Source organism: Monodon monoceros, unplaced genomic scaffold, assembly GCF_005190385.1.
Source record: "Monodon monoceros isolate NGI ecotype Baffin Bay Population unplaced genomic scaffold, NGI_Narwhal_1 Super_Scaffold_19, whole genome shotgun sequence".
In the NCBI taxonomy this organism is placed as follows: Eukaryota; Metazoa; Chordata; class Mammalia; order Artiodactyla; family Monodontidae; genus Monodon; species Monodon monoceros.
In genome coordinates this window covers 67,434,683-67,459,193 of record NW_021703775.1, presented here as the reverse complement: position 1 = coordinate 67,459,193, position 24,511 = coordinate 67,434,683, and the positions used below count along the sequence as shown (strand labels likewise).

Here is a 24,511-nt window from a genome sequence, read left to right as displayed (position 1 = left end):
GCCACAGCCTGGCTCTAGGCGCTCTTCTCCTGAGCGACCCCGTCTCCAGAGGCGATGGCCATGGAGCACAGCACCCCTGCCGTCCTCCCTCGGGCCCAGAAACCACCACTGGCTTAGCCTCAAGAGCCCAGCTCTGACCTAGCCCCCATCTCCCAACGCTGATGCCCGGGCTTTAAGGGCTTGCCATTCCCTGAAGAGGAACAAAGTTCAGGGCCATGGCTGTGATGATGGGCAGCCCAGTAAAGCAGCTGTGGGGTAACAGGGGGCCCTGGCTGAGAGGTGCTTTGTTTCAGTCCCCTTTGGGCCAGTATGACTGCATATTGTCCCCCACCCTTGTCAAAGCTCATACGCCCCACAACAGTGATCCAGCTGCGGACAAGGGCTCATGTGACAGAGCTGAGTGGGCTACAAAGAGCAACGGCTCTAAGAACTGAAGCCCAGAAGGAAAGCAATGTCCAAGGGGTTCCTTCCACAGAACAGGCTCTAACGGGAGCCGAGAACTCTGTCACATCCTCCGTACAGCCCTGCAATCCTGGTGTGTGCCGGCCAAGGGCCTTGATAACCAGTGTCCCGGAGGCCCCGAGGGCGCTGAAATGCATGTGGATACCGGGCCCATTCAAACAGAGCCTTGGCTGTCATCTAGAACAGTCCTGCATTTACTGATGAAAGGACTGAGAACAACATGTGACATGGCTTGCTCAAGGTGGTAAAAAACTAGACTAGAACTGAGATCTCCTGACTCAGGGTTCAGGGCTCACTTACAAAGACCACAGAGGTGTGACCTCCAGAACGTTCCTCTAGCTTCAGACTAGCCCTGGTAGATGTTTCCTTGCCATCCTGAGTATGCCTGAGATACTACGGGGATTGTGTTTCTTCCATGGCCCTGCTCCATGACCCTCCTCCCAGACTCCCACCACTTCTCAGATGACTCCAGTTATAAGCCTGAAATAAGCAAACTGTGTCTGTTCGTTCCTCATTCACTTCAATTCCTCCGTTTGTCTCCCACCCCCACGCACAGAGACTTCTGATCTTATTCTGCTTTTCTTCTCCAACAATTCCCTGCCTGCATTTATTTATCATTATGATTTTTAATTCCTGTGCCTAATTTTAAAAGGCTTTCCCCCCCCACCATTCCAGGTAGATATAGTAAAAGATAAGGTAGTTTCCCTGCGTTGCCCAATGTTCATTTTCAGGCCGAGACCTCACCCTGCTGGTTAAGTGGGTGTGGTAGACAGAATAACACCTCCCCCAAGATGTCCACGTCATAATCCCCAGAACCTATGGCTATGTTAGGTTACATGGTGAAGGGGAATTAAGCTGCAGATGGAATTAAATTGCTAATCAGTTGACCTTAAAATAGGGAGAGTGTCCTGGATTATCCAGGTGGGCCCAATGTAATTGCAGGGGTCCACAAAATTGGGGCAGGGGGCAGGAGGTCAGAGTGATGCAATCTGAGGAGGACGTGACCCGCCGTTGCTGACTTTGAAGATGGAAGGGAGCTATGAGCGAAGGAATTCGGTCAGCCTCTAGAGGCCGGGAAAGGCAAAGAAACTCTCCCCTAGAGCCTCCACAATGGACCACTGCCCTGCAGACACCATATTTAGCCCAGTGAGACCCTGACAGACTTCCCCTTCCGGAACTGTAAGATTAGAAGTGTGTGTTGTTTTAAGCCAGTAAGTTTGTGGCAATGTGTTACAGCAGCAATAGCAAACTACCACAGTGGGTCAAGCTGCTTCAGTGAGCTCACTCTTCTTCTCGCCTCCACACTGGACACCCACCCGTCCTCCTCTTTTGATTCTTCCCTCAAACCCCATGGGTACCTGCCTAAGCCCACCTCCATGGCTAGTGTCTAAGGCTGCTCTTTGAACACCCAGAGCTCAAGGATGTGAAGCCACTGCCTCCTTCCCAATGTCTGCAACATTTAAGATGGTGAACCATAATTTTCTGTTTACACAGTTGTCTCCCACACAAGCTTCGAGTTCCTCTCAAGCAAGTGAGGTGTGTCCTCTAGGTCCACCTAGCACCGTGCTAGGTGCTTAGGTAGAGAAGAAGGTGCTTAGGAAATGCTACTGGATAAGTAAGTGAATGACTTCTATCCCTTAGATGCCAAGTCACAACAGATGACCTGCCAGACTCTTCTAAGGAAAGATAGGAAATAAAGCCCCTCCCTTTCTATACATTTCCACCGTGGAGCACCCCCCTTCTTTGCCTCTATGGAAAGCCCGTTCTGTTTCTCTTCCAAAAACCGTGTCTCTTCTGTGACCATACATGTGACACAGAAGAGGTAGAACAAAGAGAAGATAGTGTCTGAGTAGAGCTAAACCAATGATCTGAAAAAAATGAATTGATTAATGATCAGCTCAAATCTGTTCCTTGCCAAAAGCACTGCATCTCAGAGGCAAAGTCAGCTATGGTCAGGCCTGAAGGGGCTGGAGGGCAGGTAGGAGGAGGCAGCAAGAGCCAGTTATATCCCCCTTCCTGCCTTTCCCCCACCCCATCCCATCCTTCACATATCCCCATTTACCTTCCCAAAAGCAGATGTGCCCCTTTCCTACTGGCTTCCCAGGGTCTGGAGGACAAAGTCCGAATTTGGCAGGCAAGGCCCATGGCATATGGACTCAGATCCCTTTCCAACCGCATCCCCTCCAAAGTCCCTTAAGCACTGTCACATTGAACTACTTCCAGTCTCCCAGCCTTGCCATGCTGTGTCCCACCTCTAGGCCTCTGCTTAAATCAATAAATCCATACAACTGGCCTGTTCTCTCCACTTGTCCTAATCCCCAGCCAATGAAAATTTGCCCATTCCTCAGGACCCATCTCAAGTGCCGTCTCCTTCAAGAAGCCTTCTCTAATCCCCTTCCTAAAGGAGTTCATCACTCCCTAAGCTATTCGTCCTCTGGGAAACTGAACTCTATTAGTTCTTACTATAACGGCTTGCCTGTCTTGTTCCTCAGTATGGCAGGTGTGAATCCCGTCCTCAAATGTAGGAATGTACATGAAATAGCACATTTCCTTAATCGTGATAGATCCCTTCCAGTTCACCTTCGCTCATCCTCCCCTGCTGGGATGCTTCAAGTTTTGAGGTCTCACGTGATACTACAAGCCTGGCAGAGGGCCCTCGGGAGATAGTGGATGTCTGAGCAGTAACCTGTCTGAGTGGTTCCCCAGGTCTGCAGCTCTCGATCCCTTCCCTGCCACATCTGGGACTTGGGACTGACTCTTGTGGTGGGAGTCAGAATCTTTTCTTTCCCATTGCCTGGAAGGGGAAACCCAGCGCTGGCTGTACCAGGGCCCCAGACTTTTCTGTGCCTCCTACCAGAAGGACTCTCCGCTCTCCATTTCCTGCCCTCCAAATACTGCCTCTTCCCTCAAACTCCATCCTCTTCCTTGTTCCTGCAGAATAGATTTTTATAGCTCATTAAACCCAAAGTTTAATCACTAGCAACAGAAAAACTAGCACTTTCCTACAAGGAAGGAAGCATTTAATCTTCAAACTCTCCTGGGAGATGAGGAGAACTATTTTCATTCCATCCTTCTTGCACAACTAGAACGGAAAGAAAAACAGAAACAGTTAAATTTCCACCAAGTCACCCAATGCCTTCACATTTTGCTCAATAAAAGTTGTCTGAATGCAAAAGCTGCTCATCTCAACATCTTTGCCTCGCTGGTTTTTTGCTGCGAAAAGGCCCCGACGCCGACCCGACCCCTAGAGTGGAAGAACCAGGCAAACACGAAAGACTACAAGTCCCAGGCTGCCTTGCGGGTGGCGTCACGCGCCGCGAGGCCCTGCGAGGAGACGTGGCAGAGCGCTGCGCGTCCGCGCCGGACAGGAAAGTCCGGGGAGGTGGCCGTGGCGGGAGGCTCGGAGCCATGTCGGCCAGGGCGGCGGGTGGGGGGCGCTGGGAGGTGGTGAAGAAGGGGCGGCGGCCTGGGGCCGGCAGCAGTGGTAAAGGCGGCGGAGGGGACCGCCGGGCCCTCGGAGAGGCGAACGGAGTGTGGAAGTACGACCTGACCCGTGAGTACCCACCCGGCCCGCTGCCGCCGCCCGGCCCCGGGCCTGCCCCCACGGGTGGTAGGGAGCAGCTACCCGATCCCAGAGGGTCAAAACACCCCCGGGCTCCTGGAGGCGCAAGCTCTCCTGCCGATCGGTACCTCCCAGTTCAGCCGGCGCTACCCTGGCGTTGCCTATTTTGAGCCTCACTGGAGGTAGACAGCGCGAGGGAAGTCGCTGTCCTTGCCTCTCAAATGAGTAAACTGAGGCCCAGCGAAGTTAGATGCCTTGTCCAGGATCCCATGTCAGTGGGGACCGGGATTCTGGTCTTCGGACGCTCAGCTGACTGCACATACGCCCTACCAGCTGTTCCCGGGCCCTGGCCGGGCCTCTCCGGGCAGGTGTCCGAGAGCTGCGGAGAGGCATCCTGGTTCATTATACACGGTGCCCCCGCCTTAAGTAACCAGCAGGTCGGGAGTGGGCGTGGGGACTGGGACGCACATGAGGCCCTGCACTGGGAGAAATGACCCACCACACGCTGTCCACACCCACCAAGCATTATTCTAAGTGGTGCCGGTTTCCTCAAAGCCTCCTGGAGGAGTGGAGAAAGCTTGCCACTTGTTGATTATAGAGTTGTCACATCTGAACCAAAAGGAACTGGGGTAGAACCAAGATGGAAAAATCCTGACCTCCCAGACTGGTAGCCATTCAACAAAGAAGCCAGCCGTCCGTATCCCACCCCCGACCACCGATTCTCACATACTCTGATTTCCTAATAAAGAAACGCCTCATCTCTCTGAAAGAGCCCATGAACTCACGAGCTGTGATTACTGAAGAAGCAGCCAGGAGGGCTCCCTGCCCTGCTCCTGAAGCAGGACAGCAAGAAGGGGCTTTGAGGCAGGATCCTCCCTGGAGATGAATTAGGTGACAGTGTGGAGGAAGGGACCACTGTTCCTGTGAGGCCCTCCTGACTCAGGGCTGCCCCCCTTTCTCTGCCTGTCATTACCCCAGCTCCAATCCAGACGACAAGCACCCTGTATGAGCGGGGCTTTGAGAAAATCATGAAGCGGCAGAATAAGGAGCAGGTTCCACCCCCTGCTGTGGAGCCTAAGAAACCGGGGAACAAGAAGCAGACTAAGAAGGTGGCCACGCTCACCAACCAGAACCAGAAGCAGGGCCGCTTTCGCAGCCTGGAGGAGGCACTGAAAGCTGTGAGTGTGCCTAGGCTTTAGGCAGGGCAAGAATGAGGACTCAAGGAGTAGAGAAAATGAGAGGAGCGGGAGGGGGACAGGCGGCTCAGGGACCTGTGGAATGTGGGACATTGCTGGCTGAGAGGAGGCGTTCAGGAAAGGATGGAAACCCCAAGGGGCACAGTGTTTGCACTTAGGATGGAAAGGAAATACGTTTATAGAGAAAGATTAGTGAGAGGGGGGCCTTGAAAATCCAGAGATACAGGGAGGATTTAGAAAAACTGCTTGTGGTTCCTCTCCACAAGGAAGGAGTGATCTTTCATTTTCCATCTAGTCTTCTGTTTTTCCCCTTGAACCTGTGAAGGGCCCAAGAGTATTAGTCCTTGAGATCAGCAATTGCAGCTGTCATGGTCTCTGTTTCCTAAAGATCTGGATTCAGCAAAAGTGTGGCATTCCACATACTTTCGTTTAAAAGCAGAAACCCTTTGTTCTTCCTACCACCACCTAGTTCAACCATTTTCCCACCTGTACCCCATTACCCTGTACCCACAACTCACCATGAGGGTCCTGTGTCCCTGGCAGCTGGACCTGGCAGCTCTGCAGAAGGAGCTGGACAAGAGCCAAAGCGTGTTCTCTGGGAACCCATCTGTGTGGTTGAAGGACCTGGCCAGCTATCTCAACTACAAGCTCCAAGTACCTCCAAGTGAGCCCACACTAAGCCAGCATACTCACGGTTAGTTCTCCAGACAAGTTCAAGGAAATTATGAAAGGGCTGTGCGTAAGCATGTCACTTAGTAACTGAGCCCAATGCCCCCTACTGCCCTGATTTACGTGGGTGATTTCAGCTGTTCTGAAATCATCATGGCTTAAAAGTTTCCGGACCCCATTGAAAAAGGGAGGATGCCAGCCACAGTGCAGTGACCTCTGCCTCCACTTACCGTTCTCAGGGGGCAAACCAGAGCTCTCAGAGCTGGCAGGGGCTTCTGGTCCTAGCACTCATACGAGGCCTCTCGGCCGCAGATTATCCCTACAGCCTGGTGAGCCGGGAGCTGCGTGGGATCATCCGAGGGCTACTGGCAAAGGCAGCGGAGTCTCTGGAGCTCTTTTTTGATCACTGTCTATTCACCATGCTACAAGAGCTGGATAAGACGCCAGGTGAGAGGGGCCCGTGAGGAATAGCCCAGTCCCATCTGGGGAGCCTACCCCCTTTTTCCTGCTTCAGGAGTAGCTGGGTGGTTCCGTTTCAGCGGAGAAGCGTGCTAACCTCAACACTCTTTTGGAAAAGGAGGAGGATGTTAGGACTCGCTGGGCCTGGGCTCTGGGCTCTCAGCTGTCAAAAGGGAGGTTACAGGTTTGGGATGCTGATCAGTATATGTAGGTCTGAGAATGTATCTGTCTCCAGGGGAGTCACTACACGGTTACCGCATCTGTATCCAGGCCATTCTGCAGGACAAGCCCAAGATCGCCACCATGAACCTGGGCAAGGTGAGCTCAGGGTCGTGGTGGGGACATCGGGAGGCTAGGATTGGGGAGACTGTGCGGAATCTACACTCTTAGACCCGATTAAGGGGTGGTGGGAGGTCCTGTAAGACAGATGATCACAGCTAACACTGTTAGCGCTTACTGTGTCTACTTTGTGCATTATATGAGGTAGGCACTGCTGCTGTTCCCATTTTGTAGATGAGAAGATTGAGCCACAGAGGGGTTCAGTAACTTTCATAGAGTTGGTCAACTAGTAAGTGGCAAGTATGGGTGGAGGCCACAGCCTGGTGCCGGAGCCTGCCCTCTGAATCGCTCCGCCACGCTGTCGTGCTGCTGCCCTGTCCCACAGCCTGCCCCTCCTCTCTCAGTTGACATCTCTCTTCCTCCCTGGCTTGGGGAGTGCTCCTGGCGCTCTGCCCTATCCCAACCTGTCTCTCCCACCGGTCTCCTCAGTCCCTGGAACTGCTGAGGTCCCACCAGAGCCGACCAGCAAAGTGTCTGACCATCATGTGGGCCCTGGGTCAAGCAGGTTTTGCCAATCTCACCGAGGGACTGAGAGGTAACGAGGAAGTGGGGAAGAAAGAGGGAGGTTTTGGAGCCAGCAAGTTGCTCTTTAATGTTCTCAGTGGATCCAGGCCTGAGGCTTCCTCCCTGACCTTTGTCTCCACAGTGTGGCTGGGGATCATGCTCCCTGTGCTGGGCATCAAGTCTCTGTCTCCATTCGCCATTGCATACCTGGATCGGCTGCTCCGGTGAGTAACGGCAGGGAACAGCAAGGCCAAGGCCCAGGGTGTTTTCCAGTGGCTGTTTCAGCAAAATGGGATGCTGTGATCCTGGTTTCCGTAGATGTGAGGAAAATCAGGACCAGCTCCTCCCAACTCACAATGTGATGGGGAAGAAGGAAAGGGAGGGAGCCAGGAAGGGGAGGGGGATGGGGTAGAGTTTATGCCCTTTTTCTTTTTTTTTTTTTTTACAGCTAGGGTATGCCCTTTTTTCTTAGATGTTATTCTTAGCTGTGTCCATGGCCCGGGCAGGTGGTCCCCAACAAGCCTGTTTCTTTCTTCCTCCACAGGATGCACCCCAACCTCACCAAGGGCTTTGGCATGATTGGCCCCAAGGACTTATTCCCACTTCTGGACTTTGCCTATATGCCCAACAACTCCCTGACTCCCAGGTAGGGCTGCCCTGGGGCACACCTGCTGTGAAAGATCCCAGCAGAGGGTTAGGAGTAGACAATATATGTCCCTTCCCCTCCAGCCACTCTACATCTGAGATTATCAGCCTGCAAGTACAAGGGATCATTGAACCCCTGGAATTATATGGGCCCTCAAGTGTGATTGGCATGTGGGCATTTTCCTGGGGAGGAGACCCATGACTCTGAGCAAATTTTCCAAGAAGTCTCCGAGTCTAGAAAGATGCATAACCATCACAAGGCCCTTCATGACTGCCCGCCTTGGGCAGGGTGTGGACTCTGAGGCAGGCAAAGGGACACAGCGCACAAATCCATTTAGAGCTGTGCCTGGCTCTCCTCTCAACCCCCTCCACAGCCTGCAGGAGCAGCTGTGTCAGCTCTACCCACGACTGAAGGTGCTGGCATTTGGGGCGAAGCCGGAATCCACCCTGCACACCTACTTCCCCTCCTTCCTGTCCAGAGCCACCCCTGGCTGCCCTCCGGAGATGAAGAAAGAGGTGAGGGAATGGTGGGAGGCTCCTTTTTCCTTCCCAGGGGTCTGCTACAGAGGTCCTTATCTGCTGACAAAGGCCCTGCTTCAGGGAGCCCGTTTTCTGGGCATCCCCTTAGCTCACTCCTGACAGCCGCCTGCCCGGCTCCCTCATGCTCTGCCCTCAGAAGAATGGAGCTGAAAAGAGGCACATTCAGGTCTGGCTGGTCTCTGATATCCTGCCCCTTGCAGACAAGTGAACTTCGAGCTCAGGAGCCCTGGCCTCCCCCTTTACAGCCTCTTGGAGAGGTTTGGGGTATGGGCACAATTTCTCCATCCTTTAGGGTGGATGTGTTGCCTGGATGGCCTCACTTAGGAGAGGGGGATTACCTCCCAGCAATCTCCCTGCCACCAGCCCCGGGCCCCAGCAGTCTCTCCCTTCTCCTGTCCCCTGTGCAGCTCCTGAGCAGCCTGACCGAGTGCCTGACGGTGGACCCCTTCAGCACCGGCGTCTGGAGGCAGCTGTACCCCAAGCACCTGTCACAGTCCAGGCAGGTGGGGGTGGGAGGGTCACCTGCCCCTGATCCACACAGAGAAGCCTTAATTCACGCTTCTGGTGTGTCCCTGTCCTAGAAGCAGAAGGGGGACGTTTGTCACTTGTTCAGGCTCATGCCCCTCAAGTTCAGTGGGAACACTGCTGGGAGGCCTCTAGGAAGCTGCTCCTCTGCAGGGGGCGGGGAGGTGGATATCTTTCAGCCTGAAGGAGCGGGGCCTCATGGAGGACAGGGGGATGGAAGGGGCCAAGTGGGCCTCCTGATTGGAAGGGGTTGTGCTTTCCCCACAGCCTGCTGCTGGAGCACTTGCTCAGGTCCTGGGAGCGGATTCCCAAGAAGGTAAGGAGCTGGGAGGACATGGCAGGCTGAGCCTCATCTGGGTTCTGGGTTCATACCCCTCAGCCACTGTCCCCCCTTTCTGAGAAGGTGCTCTGTTAGCACATCTGGCATGGAAAACGAAGCAGAATGGAGGTTCAGGGTTCCCTCCTGGGCCAAATCTTATGATCTCAGCCTAGACTTTTCTTACCCTATAGACACAGAAGTCTTTGCAAGAAACCATTCAGTCCTTCCAGCTTACCAACCAGGATCTGCTAGGGAAGGGCAGCTGCAGCAACCAGGATGTCATCACCTGTGACGCGGCCTGCAAGGTGCCAGCGTCCAGCCCTCCCCCAGCCCCACAAACTGTTCTGCGTCGCTGTCTCAGCACACCCTGGGGTGGGCCTGTGTCCCATTCCTGCCCCACCTGTCCTTGGAGCCCGCACTACCTCCTGGGTAATGTGAGGGCCGGGTCCTCTCCCTGGAAGGCCTAGCTCGAGGCCTGCCTTACGAGGCAAGGAGCAGCCCCTCTCCCTTCTGACCGCTGCTCTCTACCCCTTCTCCTAGAGTCTGTTGCAGCAGGCACGGGGCTTCTGGCTGCCCTGGACGCAGCTACTCCTGTTGGTGCTGGTCTTTGCCATAGGTTTCCTGTGCCATGACTTCCGGTCACACAGCTCTTTCCAGGGTAAGCAGGGATTGGCAGGCAAGGGAGACAGCCTGGGGCTCTCTATGGGGACACAGAGCTGGATGTAGCACTCCCCGCCCCCAACACAATCCGGAACAAACACTTTTCTGACAGACGTTTCAATCACACCTCAGATCAGACAGGTGCTTTGCAGTATAGAAATGCTTGCATATTCATGGTCTCATTTGAGTAGATGTGTATCTTGCTTTTAACTTCTGAGGAAATTGAGGCTCAGAAAGGTTTACCAATTAGCTAAAATACAGCTAGGAAGTAGAAGGGCCGACCCTCAAAGCCGAGGCTTCTTGACGCCTAAGCCCTGGGCTCCACCTGGCTGCACCCTTCTTGCTCCCCTGGCCTGCATCCTCCCTCCGTGTATGCTCCAGAGCAGACTGGAGGCAGCTCTGCAGCCCCAGGAGCACACTGAGTTCTGCCCCACCCCTCACTGGGTCTGCCCTGGGGCCTGTAGTGTCTGTCTCTCCGATCCCTTCCCCGCTCACCTCCCAGCTCACCCGAGGCCCCCTTTACTCAGCCTCCTTTTCTGGCCGGTTGCTTCATTCATCTGGTGTCTTGCTTGCTGGCCAACAAGCATGTACCAAGATCTACTCCTACAGCCTGCAAGGCTACAGGTGAGCACCTCCTGGGGAGGGGTGGGGTGGGAGAGAGAGGGTTTGCGTTTTCAGGCATTGACAATCAGTGGGAAGTGATGGTGGTTTTCCTTTCCCAAGGCCTCCCTTGCCCCAGCTGTTCTTGGGCCAAATTGCCTGTGAAAACTCAGAGACCTCCTTCCTCCCCTATGTCTTCTCCTACAGCTGGCTGGAGGAGACATTGCCGACCTGGGGTTCCCACTTGCTGACCATGGTGAGGCCCAGCTTGCAGCTGGCCTGGGCCCACACCAGTGCCACAGTCAGCTTCCTTACTGCCCACTGTGCCTCCCACCTTGCCTGGTTCGGTGACAGCCTCACCAGCCTCTCCCAGAGGGTAAGCCAGAGACAGGGAGGTCAGAGAAGGCTGCTCTCGCCAGGGGCTGAGTTCTTGGGAAGGTGCAGCCCCATGTGGACTGCATTCCCTGGCCACTCTAATCCCATCCATTCTCCACGGTCCAGCTACAGATCCAGCTCCCTGATGCCCTGAACCAGCTGCTCCATTCTCTGAGGGAGCTGCTCCTGTTTCTTTACCAGAACGTCCTGCTGCCCACGTGGCACATGCTGCTTGAGGCCCTGGCCCGCGTCCAGGAGCACTGCCATGAGGCGTGCAGGTGAGACCCTCGCCCAGGGCACGCCCTTTCTCCAGGGACAAGGCTCCTCTGTTGAGTCTCTCGCTCTGCCCTGGCCCCTGCTCATCCCTTGGCCACTTTGGGATGCGGGTTGTGAGTGTGAGCTACAGCCCTGTGACTTGACGCAGCTGCACATCACCGCGTTCCAACCTCCACAAATGTTCTGCTTTCCTCCCAGAGGTGGGGTGACCTGGGACTGCGTGAAGACACAGCTCAGTGAGGCTGCCCACCAGACCTGGCTCTGCCTACAGGAAACCACAGTGGCCTTCTTGAACTGGGCATTTGCCATGATACCCCAGCAGTAGGCCCTGCCTCCCTGGCTGCTGGGTTCTGTCTGGAGCAGACCATCTGAGACTGCTGGCGGGGAGAGGGTGGCAGTTCTGCATGGGAGTCTTTGTTACGTGGTGCCTAAGTTCTGTCTCCTAGGCAAGTGGTTGGCTGCCTCTGCCTCAGTTCTTCCACTTTGGCAGCAGCTGAGCCCAGGGGTATCTCAGCCTCCTACCCACGATTCCACTGAGCACTGCTCTGCCCGATTGCACACAGCTCCCAGCCTCTGTCCTTGGGCTGGTAGCCTCTCTTGTCTCCTGCTCTCCACTTCCTTCTCTCTCATTCCTGAAACCTCAGACAGCTCATCTCCAAAAAGGTGGGACTCCAGCAAGTGGTTTCTGCCTTCTTCCGACAAATGATTCCTGCTCCCAGACTTCAGCCGCAGCAGAAAAAAGAAAGGGACCTCCAGAAGAATCCAGAAGAATATAGCACCTCAGTGGGTGGCAGCAGCTTCGCCTCTACCACACCCTGGGTGTGGCTGTCAGTGGACATGGAGGCCTGGGTGGAAAGGCCTCTCACCTCAAAATGCTCAACTTAGGTCCTTCAAGGCCCCTCACTGCCCCTTCCATTGTGGTCCTACTTCCTCACTCTCCATTCCCCTTCAGTGCTGGGGGATCTCTGCCCCAATGTTCAGCCTTTCTCTGCTGCCCACCCCTACCATCTGTCTGGAGAGCAGAGCCCAGGTAATCATGTGCCTTGGGCCCAGGGAACCTTCAGCAGTCGGTTGAGACAGGATGTGGCCCATGGGTATGCCTACTCGGTGGAATAAAGGACACAGATTTGATTTCTAGCTTTCCTCTGTGCCTCTTCATACAGGAATTCCTGTAGTTGTGGACAGGAGGACAAAATTGGAGCACCTGCACGTTCTTCAGCCCCCTGCCCTCCCGAAGGTTGTAGCCACTGGCTGTAATTGAGCTTCTGGCAAGGAAAGCCCATTCTAAAGTTTGGTCTGTCGAGGGTTCTGGACACACTCCTCTTGCTCATGTATTGTCTCACTTGTCCCTGTGATTTGCGTCCCAGGATTTGCCTTGGTAGCTTGAGTATTTTATGCTTGGAAAAGTTGGAGAGAGTCTCCTAGAGGAATTCTTGGCCAGTGATCAGAGGGTGTCTCCTTTGTTCCCAGGACCTTAATTTATTAATTCGTTCATTTTATAGGCAGTGAGTGAAAGGTTTAGAACTCCAAGAGTCAAGGGTTTATCACCAAAGTCCCTTTTAATTTTTGACTTGAGACTATAATAATTAGTCAGCTAACTGCATGGGTTTTCGGTTCTCACCTCAAGCTTCTTTCCTTGAATGTTTCAAAAAGTATAAGCAGTGCTAGAGGTGCACTGCCCGCTCCAACTTCTGTGGGCTGGTTTCTGCTTCCGTCATAAACACCTGAGATGGCCAGCTGCCACTTTCCCCTTCACGGGCTGCCCTGAGATGCTGCCTCCATTTCCAGCAGCAAGATTATAAAGAAGCAAGCATAGAAAAGTCTTGATACAACGTGAGGTCGTGAGGACTATAGCATCTCACACTTTTGTTCTCTTTTCTTGTTAGGATGTAACTACATTACCACATTGGGAAGAACCCTGCTCTTCTAGTGGCAGTCAGCCATGACCATTTTTCCCAGAAAAAAAGAAACCCCGCCTGGCAAAGGACCAAGGTTTAGGACTGCTAGGTAGGACTGTCCAAGGGCCCCAAGACATGTTCCATTGCCTCAGTTCTTCCTTACCAATCAGATGGGTTCAACTCTTAAGAGTAGTGAATCCTTGTAACTGTCCTGTATTCAAGGCAAATTGAAGAAAGGGGGCTGGTGTGAGCTTGGGTTGGCACGAGCGCAGGACCAGTAAAATGATAACACTCTGTCCTACAATGACATTGAGTCCAGCCAAGGCTGCTGGACTGGATTTTCAATCTAGCAACTCAGAGAATCCCACTTATAAGTGCTTCATTGTTTTCTAATGTGTGTACTCTTTCTACCTTGTTAGGTTCATTTAATCTCTGACATATGATCCTGGGATGCAACATTTTTCTTTAACTCAGGTAAACTGGGGTCTCCACAGCCTCTCCCAGGGACACTGACACCTTAATTGGCTTTGTTCAGTAGACACAGTGGTTTGACCTGATAACTGGAATTGTCAGAATTTTTCCTCTGTCATTAGTCCGACACTGTACCTGCTGTCCATTAAAGCTAGACCAGACATCCAGATGTTTTACTTTAGCAGAACTGTCAACGAACAGGAATCCAAGCTGAGCCAGTTAGTTGAACCAGTATGGACTGGTGGAGTACACTGATGCCGGCAGGCAGGCAATCACACTGGTAGTTGGTGTTTTGGGAAGTAAACTGACACCTGAAAGATCACTTCTAGACATTTTAACTTTACTTTTCACACACAGGTGGAGTTTTACAGAGAACATACCATACAACTGATGGGCAGTTTGAATATTGTTAACTAACTTTAGTTATTACCAGTTCTTGTACGGACTTGCAAATTATATCGCATGACTCATTAGAAACACTTCTTTCCGTTTTTCTAAGTCTTAAATCATGGTTTTGGTTTCCTCTGGTCATGTGTACCCCGTCTACAGCTTCAGCTTTAGAGCAGGGCAGCCTGATGGGGAGCCTTACTATGGATAGATAATGTTGCTGGACTCCCACCTGTGACATTGGCAGTCCATTCTCAAATGGCTCCACTCTTACTAGAGTGGAGTGTTTCCCACAGAAATAGGCATGCCTGCCCTGCCCTATTCCAGAATGACCCAGTTGTCAATTATACAGAAATTTCAATGGTTGGATGACCTCTGAGCATTTTAATATGTCTTAATCTCTCCTGAAGGAGTTTGGATTTAAGTGAACACTTATAAAGTGACTAATTCTTTTTCTACGTAATCTTCCTGGTTCTGCTCCCAAGGGGACTTTAGGGGGAAAAGGACCTTGCTTTTCCCTATGTGATGTTCCACTTTTACCTGGCAGTTTCATTGCCCAGACTTGAAGTATAAGAATTTGGGGGTGAGGGAGAGCTTTCACCATTCAGGGCATGAGCGAATACTTATTGACTATTGAATATTCTACCTGTTAATAAAAACGTTGAGTTCAGACATGTTGGATGTGCCTTGGTATATCTTTTTTACTGTGTTAGTACACAAGTTATTAATTTTTAATAGACTTTATTTTTTATAGCAGTTTTAGGTTCACATCAAAACTGAGCAAAAAGTACACTCCCCTTGCCCCGCACTCCACAGCTTCCCTAATGTCAACATCAGTGAACCTACACTGACACATCAGTGTCACCTGGAGTCTGTAGTTCCCATTCAATCTTTTTAAATTTATTGACTTGTTACGTAACATGTGGGCTATCCTGGAGAATATTCCATGTACACTTGAAGAATGTATTCTGTTGCTGTTGGGTGGAATGTTTTGTATATGTCTGTTAGGTCTGGTTGGTATGCTGATCAAGGCCTCCATTTCCTTACTGAGCTTATAAATACATTCCTAATGTTAAAAAACTTACAAATCAGTAAGAAAAGCACTAAACAACAGTCAAACTGTGGATGAAAGACATACTTCATAAACGAAATGCAAATGAACAATAGACTTGGGGGGAAAAGTCCATTTCGTTGGCAAAGAAGTGTAAATTTAAAATAAGGTAGCGCTTACTTTTGCCTATCATATTAATAAAAGTTTTTTTAAGTGATAATATACTCAGTGAATGCTGTGATAGAAATTGGTATAATGTTTCTGGGAATTAATTTGGTAATGTTTATCAAAAGCCTTAACAGTTTCATACTACTTTACCAAGTAGCTCCACTCCTATAAATATATTCTAGAGACTAGAGAAGTAAACAGAAATATAGACAAAGATTTATGTACAAGAACATTTATTGTAGCAGTATTAATAGGAAAAATTTGGATAAACTGTGTCCAACAATAAGATGAATATTTCAATGAACTTTTGTAAAAAAGCAAACGATGAGAAATGGCTGTTCAAATGGTGATTTCAAAAAATCTTTAATGACAAAATTGCTTATTATTAATTGAGCTCAATTTATTGAAACATTGGCTACAATAAGAAATACAGAAAATAAGTGTTGGCAAGGTTGTGGAGAAATTGGAACTCTTCTACAATGGTGGTGGGAATGAAAAATTGCTCAGCCGCTGTGGAAAACAGTTTGGCAGTTCCTCAAAGAGTTAAACATAATTACCGTAAAACTCAGCAATTCCGTTCTTAAGAGTATACCCAGGAGAAATGAAAACATACATCCACACAGAAACTTGTACACGAATGTTTATGGCAATATTATTCATAAAAGCCAAAAGGTGCGCCTGCTGGCCGCTGGTGGGGGACTCTAACACCCAAGGAGACGGGAGGAACGCCAAAGTGAACCAGTAGGACGGAGGGGGACGGAGGGGGAAGGAGAAGTGGAGGCCAGACAGGATTGGCACCCCTGAGGCTGGGGAGATCAGGAGAAGCAGGTGAGAGTGACTCTCGGAGAGCAGCCGGAGAGGAGCAGAGGGCGATTGCCTGGCCCACTTAGGCCGGGGAGCCTGCTGAGCTCCCAGGTGAGGTCCCCTAGCCTCTGGGACCAGGGATGGGGGGCACGCCTGGGCCCCTTCTGTTCCTGGAGCCTAAGCCCCACCCCCCACAGCTCCCAGGGCCTTTCCCAGCCCTGTGGGTCCTGAGCATTGGCCCCGCCCACCACCCAAACTTCGCCCTTGCTTAGGCCCCGCAAGCTTAGGCTCCACAGCTAAGGCTTTCCCCCCCCTTTTTTTTTTCCCTCCTCTTTTTTACTATTGTGTACTGATGTACCTTCTGGTTGTTGAGTCATCTATATTTTTATTTTTATATTCTTCCTAACATACCTGTTAGCTTCTAGTCTAATTTTATTTTTTACTTTATTCTTTTTTTTTTTTTTTGCCGCCCCAGGCAGCTTGTGGGATCTTGGTTCACAAACCCTGGGTCTGGCCGAAGCACCTGCAGTGGGAGCTCTAGGTCCGAACCACTGGACTAACAGAGAACCTCAGACCCCAGGGAATATTCATCGGAGTGAGGTCTCACAGAGCTCCTCATCTCAGCACCAAGACCCAGCTCTACCCAATAGCCTACAACTCCGGTGTTGGAAACCTCAGGCCAAACAACCAGTAAGACAGGAACACAATCCAACTCATAAAGAAAAAAAATGAGATGGCAAAAAAATATGTCACAGATGAAGGAGAAAGGTAAAAACCTACAAGACCAAATAAATGAAGAGGAAATAGGCAATCCACCTGAAAAAGAATTCATAGTAATGATAGTAAAGATGATCCAGAATCTCGGAAATAGAATGGAGGTATGGATTGAGAAAATACAAGAAATGTTTAACAAAGATTTAGAAGAACTAAAGAATAAACAAACAGAGATGAGCTACACAATAACTGAAATGAAAAATACACTAGAAGGAATCAAATAACAGAATAACTGAGGCAGAAGAATGAATAAGTGATCTGGAAGACAAAATGGTGGAAATAACTGCCAAGGAGAAGAATAAAGAAAAAAGAATGAAAAGAATTGAAGACAGTCTCAGAGACCTCTGGGACAACACTAAACGCACCAATATTCAAATTATACAGGTCCCAGAAGAAGAAGAGAAAAAGAAAGGGTCTGAGAAAATATTTGAAGAGATTATAGTTGAAAACTTCCCTAACATGGGAAAGGAAATAGTCACCCAAGTCCAGGAAGCACAGAGAGTCCCATACAGGATAAACCCTAGGAAAAACACACCAAGACACATATTAATCAAACTAACAAAAATTAAATTCAAAGAAAAAATATTAAAAGCAGCAAGGGAAAAACAAAAAAATAACATACAAAGGAATCCCCATAAGGTTGTCAGCTGATTTTTCAGCAGAAACTCTGCAGGCCAGAGGGGAGTGGCAGGATATACTTAAAGTGATGAAAGAGAAAAACCCACAACTAAGATTACTCTACCCAACAAGGATCTCATTCAGATTCGATGGAGAAGTCAAAAGCTTTTCAGACAAGCAAAATCTAAGAGAACTCAGCACCACCAAACTAGCTTTACAACAAATGCTAAAGAAATTTCTTTAAGTGGGAAACACAAGAGAAGAAAAAGGCCCACAAAAACAAACCCAAAACAATTAAGAAAATGGTAGTAGGAACATACATATCAATAATAACCTTGAATGTAAATGGATTAAATGTCTCAACCAAAAGACACAGACTGGCTGAATGGATACAAAAACAAGACCCATATATTTGCTGTCTACAAGAGACCCACTTCAGACCTAGGGACACATACAGACTGAAAGTGAAGGGATGGTAAAGGATATTCCATGCAAATGGAAATCAAAAGAAAGCTGGAGTAGCAATACTCATATCAGATAAAATAGACTTTAAAATAAAGACTGTTACAAGAGATAACGAGGGACACTACATTATGATCAAAGGATCAATCCAAGAAGAAGATAAAACAATTGTAAATATTTATGCACCCAACATAGGAGCACCTCAATACATAAGGCAAATGCTAACAACCATGAAAGGAGAAATTGACAGTAACACAATAACAGTAGGGGATTTTAACACCCCACTTACACCAATGGACAGGTCATCCAAAATGAAAATAAATAAGGAAACACAAGCTTTAAATGACATAATAGAACAGATAGATCTAACTGATATTTATAGAACATTCCACCCAAAAGTGGCAGAATACACTTTCTTCTCAAGTGCACATGGAACATTCTCCAGGATAGATCACATCTTGGGTCACAAATCAAGTCCTGGAAAATTTAAGAAAATTGAAATTGTATCAAGCATCTTTTCTGACCATAATGCTATGAGATTGGAAATCAATTACAGGAAAAAAAAACGGTAAAAAACACAAATACATGGAGGCTAAATAGTGCGCTACTAAACAACGAAGAGATCACTGAAGAAATCAAAGAAGAAATTTAAAAAATACATAGAAACAAATGATGAAAACGTGACGACCCAAAACCTATGGGATGCAGCAAAAGAAGTTCTAAGAGAGAAGTCTATAGCAATATAATCTCACCTCAAGAAACAAGAAAAATCTCAAATAAACAATCAAACCCTGCACTGAAAACAAGGAGAGAAAGAAGAACAAAGAAAACCCAAAGTCAGTAGAAGGAAAGAAATCATAAAGATCAGGGCAGTAATAAATGAAATAGAAACCAAGAAAACAATAGCAAAGATCAATAAAACTAAAAGCTGGTTCTTTGAGAAGATAAACAAAATTGATAAATCCTTAGACTCACCAAGAAAAAAAGGAAGAGGACACAAATCAGTAAAATTAGAAATGAAAAAGGAGAAATCACAACTGACACTGCAGAAATACAAAGGATTATAAGAGACCACTACAAACAACTATATGCCAATAAAATGGACAACCACGAAGAAATGGACAAATTCTTGAAAAGGTACAATTTTCCATGACTGAACCAGGAAGAATTAGAAAATGCAAACAGACCTATCACAAGTAATGAAATTGAAACCATAATTAAAAAGCTTCCAACAAACAAAAGTCCAGGACCAGACGGCTCACAGGCAAATTCTATCTAACATTTAGAGAAGAGCTAACACCAATCCTTGCCAAACTCTTCCAAAAAATTGCAGAGGAAGGAACATGCCCAAACTCATTCTATGAGGCCACCATCACCCTGATACCAAAACCAGACAAAGATAATACAGAAAAAAGAAAATTATAGACCAATATCACTGATGAACATAGATGCAAAAATCCTGAATGAAATACTAGCAAACAGAATCCAACAGCACATTAAAAGGATCATACACCATGATCAAGTGGGATTTATCCCAGGGATGCAAGGATTCTTCAATATACGCAAATCAATCAATGTGATACACCACATTAACAAATGAGGAATAAAAGCCATATGATCATCTCAACAGATGCAGAAAAAGCTTTTGACAAAATTCAAGACCCATTTATGATAAAAACTCTCCAGAAAATTGGCATAGAGAGAGCCCACCTCAACATAATAAAGGCTATATATGGCAAACCCACAGCAAGCATCATACTCAATGGTGAAAACCTGAAAGCATTTCCACTAAGATCAGGAACAAGACAAGGATGTCCACTCTCACCACTCTTTTTTTTTTTTTTTTTTTTGCAGTACATGGGCCTCTCACTGTTGTGGCCTCTCCCGTTGCAGAGCACAGGCTCCGGATGCACAGGCTCAGAGGCCATGGCTCACGGGCCCAGCCGCTCCGCAGCATGTGGGATCTTCCTGGACCGGGGCATGAACCCGTGTCTCCTGCATTGGCAGGCGGACCCTCAACCACTGCGTCACCAGGGAAGCCCTCTCGCCACTCTTATTCAACATAGTTTTGGAAGTCCTAGGCACGGCAATCAGAGAAGAAAAAGAAATAAAAGGAATACAAATTGGAAAAGAAGAAGTAAAACTGTTACTGTTTGCCGATGACATGATACTATACATAGAAAATCCTAAAGATGCCACCAGAAAACTACTAGAACTAATCAATGAATCTGGTAAGGTTGAAGGATACAAAATTAATGCACAGAAATCTCTGGCATTCCTATACACCAACAACAAAAAATCAGAAAGAGAAATGAAGGAAACACTCCCATTTACCATTGTAACAAAAAGAATAAAATACCTAGGAATAAACCTGCCTAAGGAGGTGAAAGACTTGTACTCAGAAAATTATAAAACACTGATGAAAGAAATCAAAGATGACATAAAGAGATGGAGAAAAATACCATGTTCTTGGATTGGAAGAGTCAATATTGTGAAAATGACTATACTACCCAAAGCAATCTACAGACTCAATGCAATCCCTATCAAACTACTAATGGAATTCTTCACAGAATTAGAACAAAAAATTTTACAATTCGTATGGAAACACAAAAGACCCCGAATAGCCAAAGCAATCTTGAGAAAGAGAAATGGAGTTGGAGAAATCAGGCTCCTCAACTTCAAACTATATGACAAAGCTACAGTAATCAAGGCAGTATGGTACCGGCACAAAAACAGAAATATAGATCAATGGTACAGCATAGAATGCCCAGAAATAAACCCACGCACACATGAGCACCTAATTTACAACAAAGGAGGCAAGAACATACAATGGAGAAAAGGCAGCCTCTTTAATAAGTGGTGCTGGGAAAACTGGACAGCTACATGTAAAAGAATGAAATTAGAACACTACCTAACACCATACAAAAAAATAAACTCCAAATGGATTAAAGACTTAAATGTAAGACCAGACGCTATAAAACTCCTAGAGGAAAACAAAGGAAAAACATTCTTTGACATAAAACACCGCAAGATCTTTTTTGACCCACCTCCTAGAGTAAGAGAAATAAAAACAAAAATAAACAAATGGTACTTATTTAAACTTAAAAGCTTTTGCACAGCAAAGGAAACCATAAACAAGACAAAAAGACAACTCTTAGATTGGGAGAAAATATTTGCAAATGAAACAACAGACAAAGGATTAATCTCCAAAGTATACAAACAGCTCATGGAGCTCAATATCAAAAAAACAAACAATCCAGTTTAAAAAATGGGCAGAAGACCTAAATAGACATTTCACCAAGGAAGACATACAGATGGCCAAGAGGCACATGAAAAGATGCTCAACATCACTAATTATTAGAAAAATGAAGAAACTACAATGAGGTATCACCTCATGCCATTCAGAATGGCCATTATCAAAAAAGCTAGAAACAATAAATGCTGGAAAGGGTGTGGTGAAAAGGGAGCGCTTCTACACTGTTGGTGGGGATATAAATTGATACAACCACTATGGAAAACAGTATGGAGGTTCCTTAAAAAACTAAAAATAGAACTACCATTTGACCCAGCCATCCCACTACTGGGAATATACCCTGAGAAAACCATAATTCAAAAAGAGACGTGTACCACAATGTTCATTGCAGCACTATTTACAATAGCCAGGACATAGAACCAAGCTAAATGTCCATCGACAGATGAATGGATAAAGGAGATGTGGCACATATATACAATGGCATATTACTCAGCCATAAAAAGAAACGAAACTGAGTTATTTGTAGTGAGATAAATGGACCTAGAGTTTGTCATACAGAGTGAAGTAAGTCTCAAAGAGAAAGACAAATACCGTATGCTAACACATATATATGGAATCTTAAAAAAAAAAAAAAAAAAAAGGTCCTGATGAACCTAGTTGCAGGGTAGGAATAAAGACATAGACATAGAAAATGGACTTGAGGACATGGGGTGGGAGGGGGAAGCTGGGACGAAGTGAGAGTAGCATCGACATATATACACTACCGAATGTAAAATAGCTAGTGGGAAGCAGCAGCATAGCACAGGGAGATCAGCTCAGTGCTTTGCGATGACCTATAGGGGTGGGATAGGGAGGACGGGAGGGAGGCTCAAAAGGGAGGGGATATGGGGACATGTGTATGCATATGGCTGATTTGCTTTGTTGTGCAACAGAAACTAACACAGTATTGTGAAGCAATTATACTCCAATGAAGATCTATTTTTTTTAAAAAAACACCAAAAGGTGGAAATAGCCCTAAGGTCCATCAACAGAAGAATCAACAAAGGAATAGAATATTATTTAGCCATAAAAAGGGACGAGTACAGATACATGCTACAATTTCAATGACTCTCAAAACATTATAAGTGAAAGAAATTAACACAAAAGGTCACATATTTTACGATTTCTTTTGTATGAAATCTCCAGAATAGGTAAATCCGTAGAGACCGAAAGCGTATTAGTCGTTGCCAGGGGCTGGGTGAAGTATGGATGGGAGTGATTACTTTAAGGGTACAGGGTGTTCTTCCAAGGTGATTTTAAAAAAAAGAAGTTTTTAGACTAGAGAGAGGTTTGCACAACATTGTGAACGTACTAAATGCCACTGAATTGTTCATACTTTAAAATAGTTAGCTGTATGTTATGTGAATTTCGCTCAAAAACAAAACAAAAACCCCAAGCAACGTAATTATATTCTGCTTTCCAGCCCCCCCCCTCCCCACAAGAAAGACAGTGAGAGCGCTAATCACCGTTCCAAGAAAACTACCCCAAACTAACGTTCTAGGACATAATGGTAGCATTTGCAGCAGCAGAATGAAGTTAAACCAAGACATCAATGGGAAGATGTTAACCTCCTGCTTTGTGGATGGGCACAGGCGTGAACCCCGTGTTGCGTTCAGTGACAACAGAAACTTCGGATTTAAAACAGACTGAGCGAACCCCAAAAATGTTGGAGCCGCGAGGGGCTTGAAACCATCGCCCGACCTGGATTTGCCCAGGCGATTGTGACTCGGGGTAACACAGGCGGTTGCAGAGCTGGCAATGGAGACCAGGTCTCCCCGTACACCCCACCCCGCCACACCGCGAAGCAAAGCTTCACACACGAGTTGGGTTTTAGGTTTGTTTCTTTGTTTTAAAACCCCGGGAGCTTTTGGTGGGCAAGGGATTGTGGGCTGGCATGCCAGGCCCCTGGAAGGAGAGATGCAGGTGTGAGGCGGGCAGGGGCGGGAGCCGGGTGAATGCTAGCGGCCCGACTCCCCGCCCGGCTCAGGGCCCCGTCCGCAATCACTAATCCCGGGCATCCCGCGTCGCCCGCTCCAGCGCCGCCAGGCTCGCCTCCAGCAGCTCGGTGGTTTGTATCTTTCTTGCTCTTAGGAGGAAGAGATCCTGACAAACATGGGTTAATTGACCGAATGAATGTCCTTCACATCAGGAGAGCAGTTGGATTTTACTGACGCCCTTGGAGAAACCGGAGAGAAACGAGGAGCGGAAATAGCGAACGTAAGCGGTCGGCTTTGCAAACCCAGCGGGCGCCGGGCGATTGTATAGCACGTGTGCGTACCCGCCCGGCCGGAGAAATGCGGCCCATAAGTCAGGGTTGTGGGCCAGGTCTCGAAGTGTCCGCAGTCCTGTAAGAAACCACAGCTGGTGGGGGCGGGGGGGGCGGTATTGTTTTGTAAAAAGCAAGGAAACGGAAAGGAAACTGTATTGCCCGTGTTTCCTTCGTCCAGGGTTGGAAAGCGGGTCCTTTGGCAGCGCCCTTTGCTCGCATTTCTGTCTCCGGGTTCCTCTGTTCTGTGCACCCTGGAGGAGCTCGGCCCCGGGGAGTTCCTTTAGAGGGTGGGGGCCAGGCCACCCTAAAATTACTGAGACCCTGGAGTGAGGTCTTGGTAAGTATTAGAGGAACGACGGCAGCTGCTTACAACAGCGGGGCCTTCGATAGCTCAGTTGGTAGAGCGGAGGACTGTAGTGGGGCAAGCTATGGCAATCCTTAGGTCGCTGGTTCGATTCCGGCTCGAAGGACTTCGTGTGATCTTTTTAACTTCCACTCATTCCGAGGAGAAAAGCTTACCTAGAAGCCGGCTGTGAGTTGCGTACGCACTGCAGATGTTCCGTGAAACATATATGCAGTAAATAGTGAGGGTATGGGTACGCCCTCTTGGGGGTTACATGCAAAGGAATGTTAACCTGTGCTTTTAAATGAGGCTTATTATTGCTTATGTGTAATTATTATATGTCTGCTTTTAAAAATCTTGCCCCTGGTCCCACTGCACTTGAGTGCTAAGCTAAATGAATGTTCTGAATTGCGGTCGGTTCACTGGTCAGTGGACACCCCAGAACAACCTGTAAGGCAAAAAGAAAGAAGCCAACAACGGCCGGGGGATTAGCTCAAATGGTAGAGCGCTCGCTTAGCATGCGAGAGGTAGCGGGATCGATGCCCGCATCCTCCACTCGGTTTTTGGCCCGGGAACTGGAGGATCCCCGAACCGCGGGAGAGTGGCTGAAGCCGGTGGGTGTTTTGTAATACAGAGAGCGGTACCGTAGGCAATTGTTAGCTTCACACACCGTCTTTTTATTTTGCAGGTGAGTCTTTTCCAGTGTCCTTCTTGGTCACTTCGTCTTTTCCTCCTCCCGGTGGGCAGGCCGTTAACCGTCTTCTGAGAAGACGCGGGCGGAACCCTCCCGCCGGGCCCGCAGGTCGAGCCCCCAAACAGTACCGGCTCAGGTACCCGCTAAAC

General features: G+C 48.3%; 1 protein-coding gene and 2 non-coding genes across 3 annotated transcripts; all 3 read left to right on the top strand.

The window, feature by feature from the left end:
* The first annotated feature begins 3,849 nt into the window (after positions 1 to 3,849).
* On the top strand, positions 3,850 to 12,262 carry TMEM214 (transmembrane protein 214). The gene is made up of 17 exons (XM_029232376.1): positions 3,850 to 4,015; positions 5,003 to 5,202; positions 5,764 to 5,914; positions 6,202 to 6,336; positions 6,584 to 6,666; positions 7,117 to 7,222; positions 7,334 to 7,415; positions 7,736 to 7,837; positions 8,211 to 8,352; positions 8,784 to 8,875; positions 9,169 to 9,217; positions 9,412 to 9,525; positions 9,761 to 9,878; positions 10,408 to 10,504; positions 10,688 to 10,856; positions 10,982 to 11,133; positions 11,330 to 12,262. The coding sequence occupies exons 1-17, from the start codon at positions 3,871 to 3,873 to the stop codon at positions 11,454 to 11,456; spliced, it is 2,064 nt and encodes a 687-aa protein (XP_029088209.1). The 5' UTR covers positions 3,850 to 3,870; the 3' UTR covers positions 11,457 to 12,262.
* Positions 12,263 to 23,705: 11,443 nt separating this feature from the next.
* Positions 23,706 to 23,795, top strand: TRNAY-GUA. The gene is given in 2 exon segments: positions 23,706 to 23,742; positions 23,760 to 23,795. It is a non-coding gene; the product is annotated as a tRNA-Tyr (tRNA).
* A 355-nt stretch (positions 23,796 to 24,150) lies between these two features.
* On the top strand, positions 24,151 to 24,223 carry TRNAA-AGC. Its single transcript has one exon. It is a non-coding gene; the product is annotated as a tRNA-Ala (tRNA).
* Positions 24,224 to 24,511: the final 288 nt, after the last annotated feature.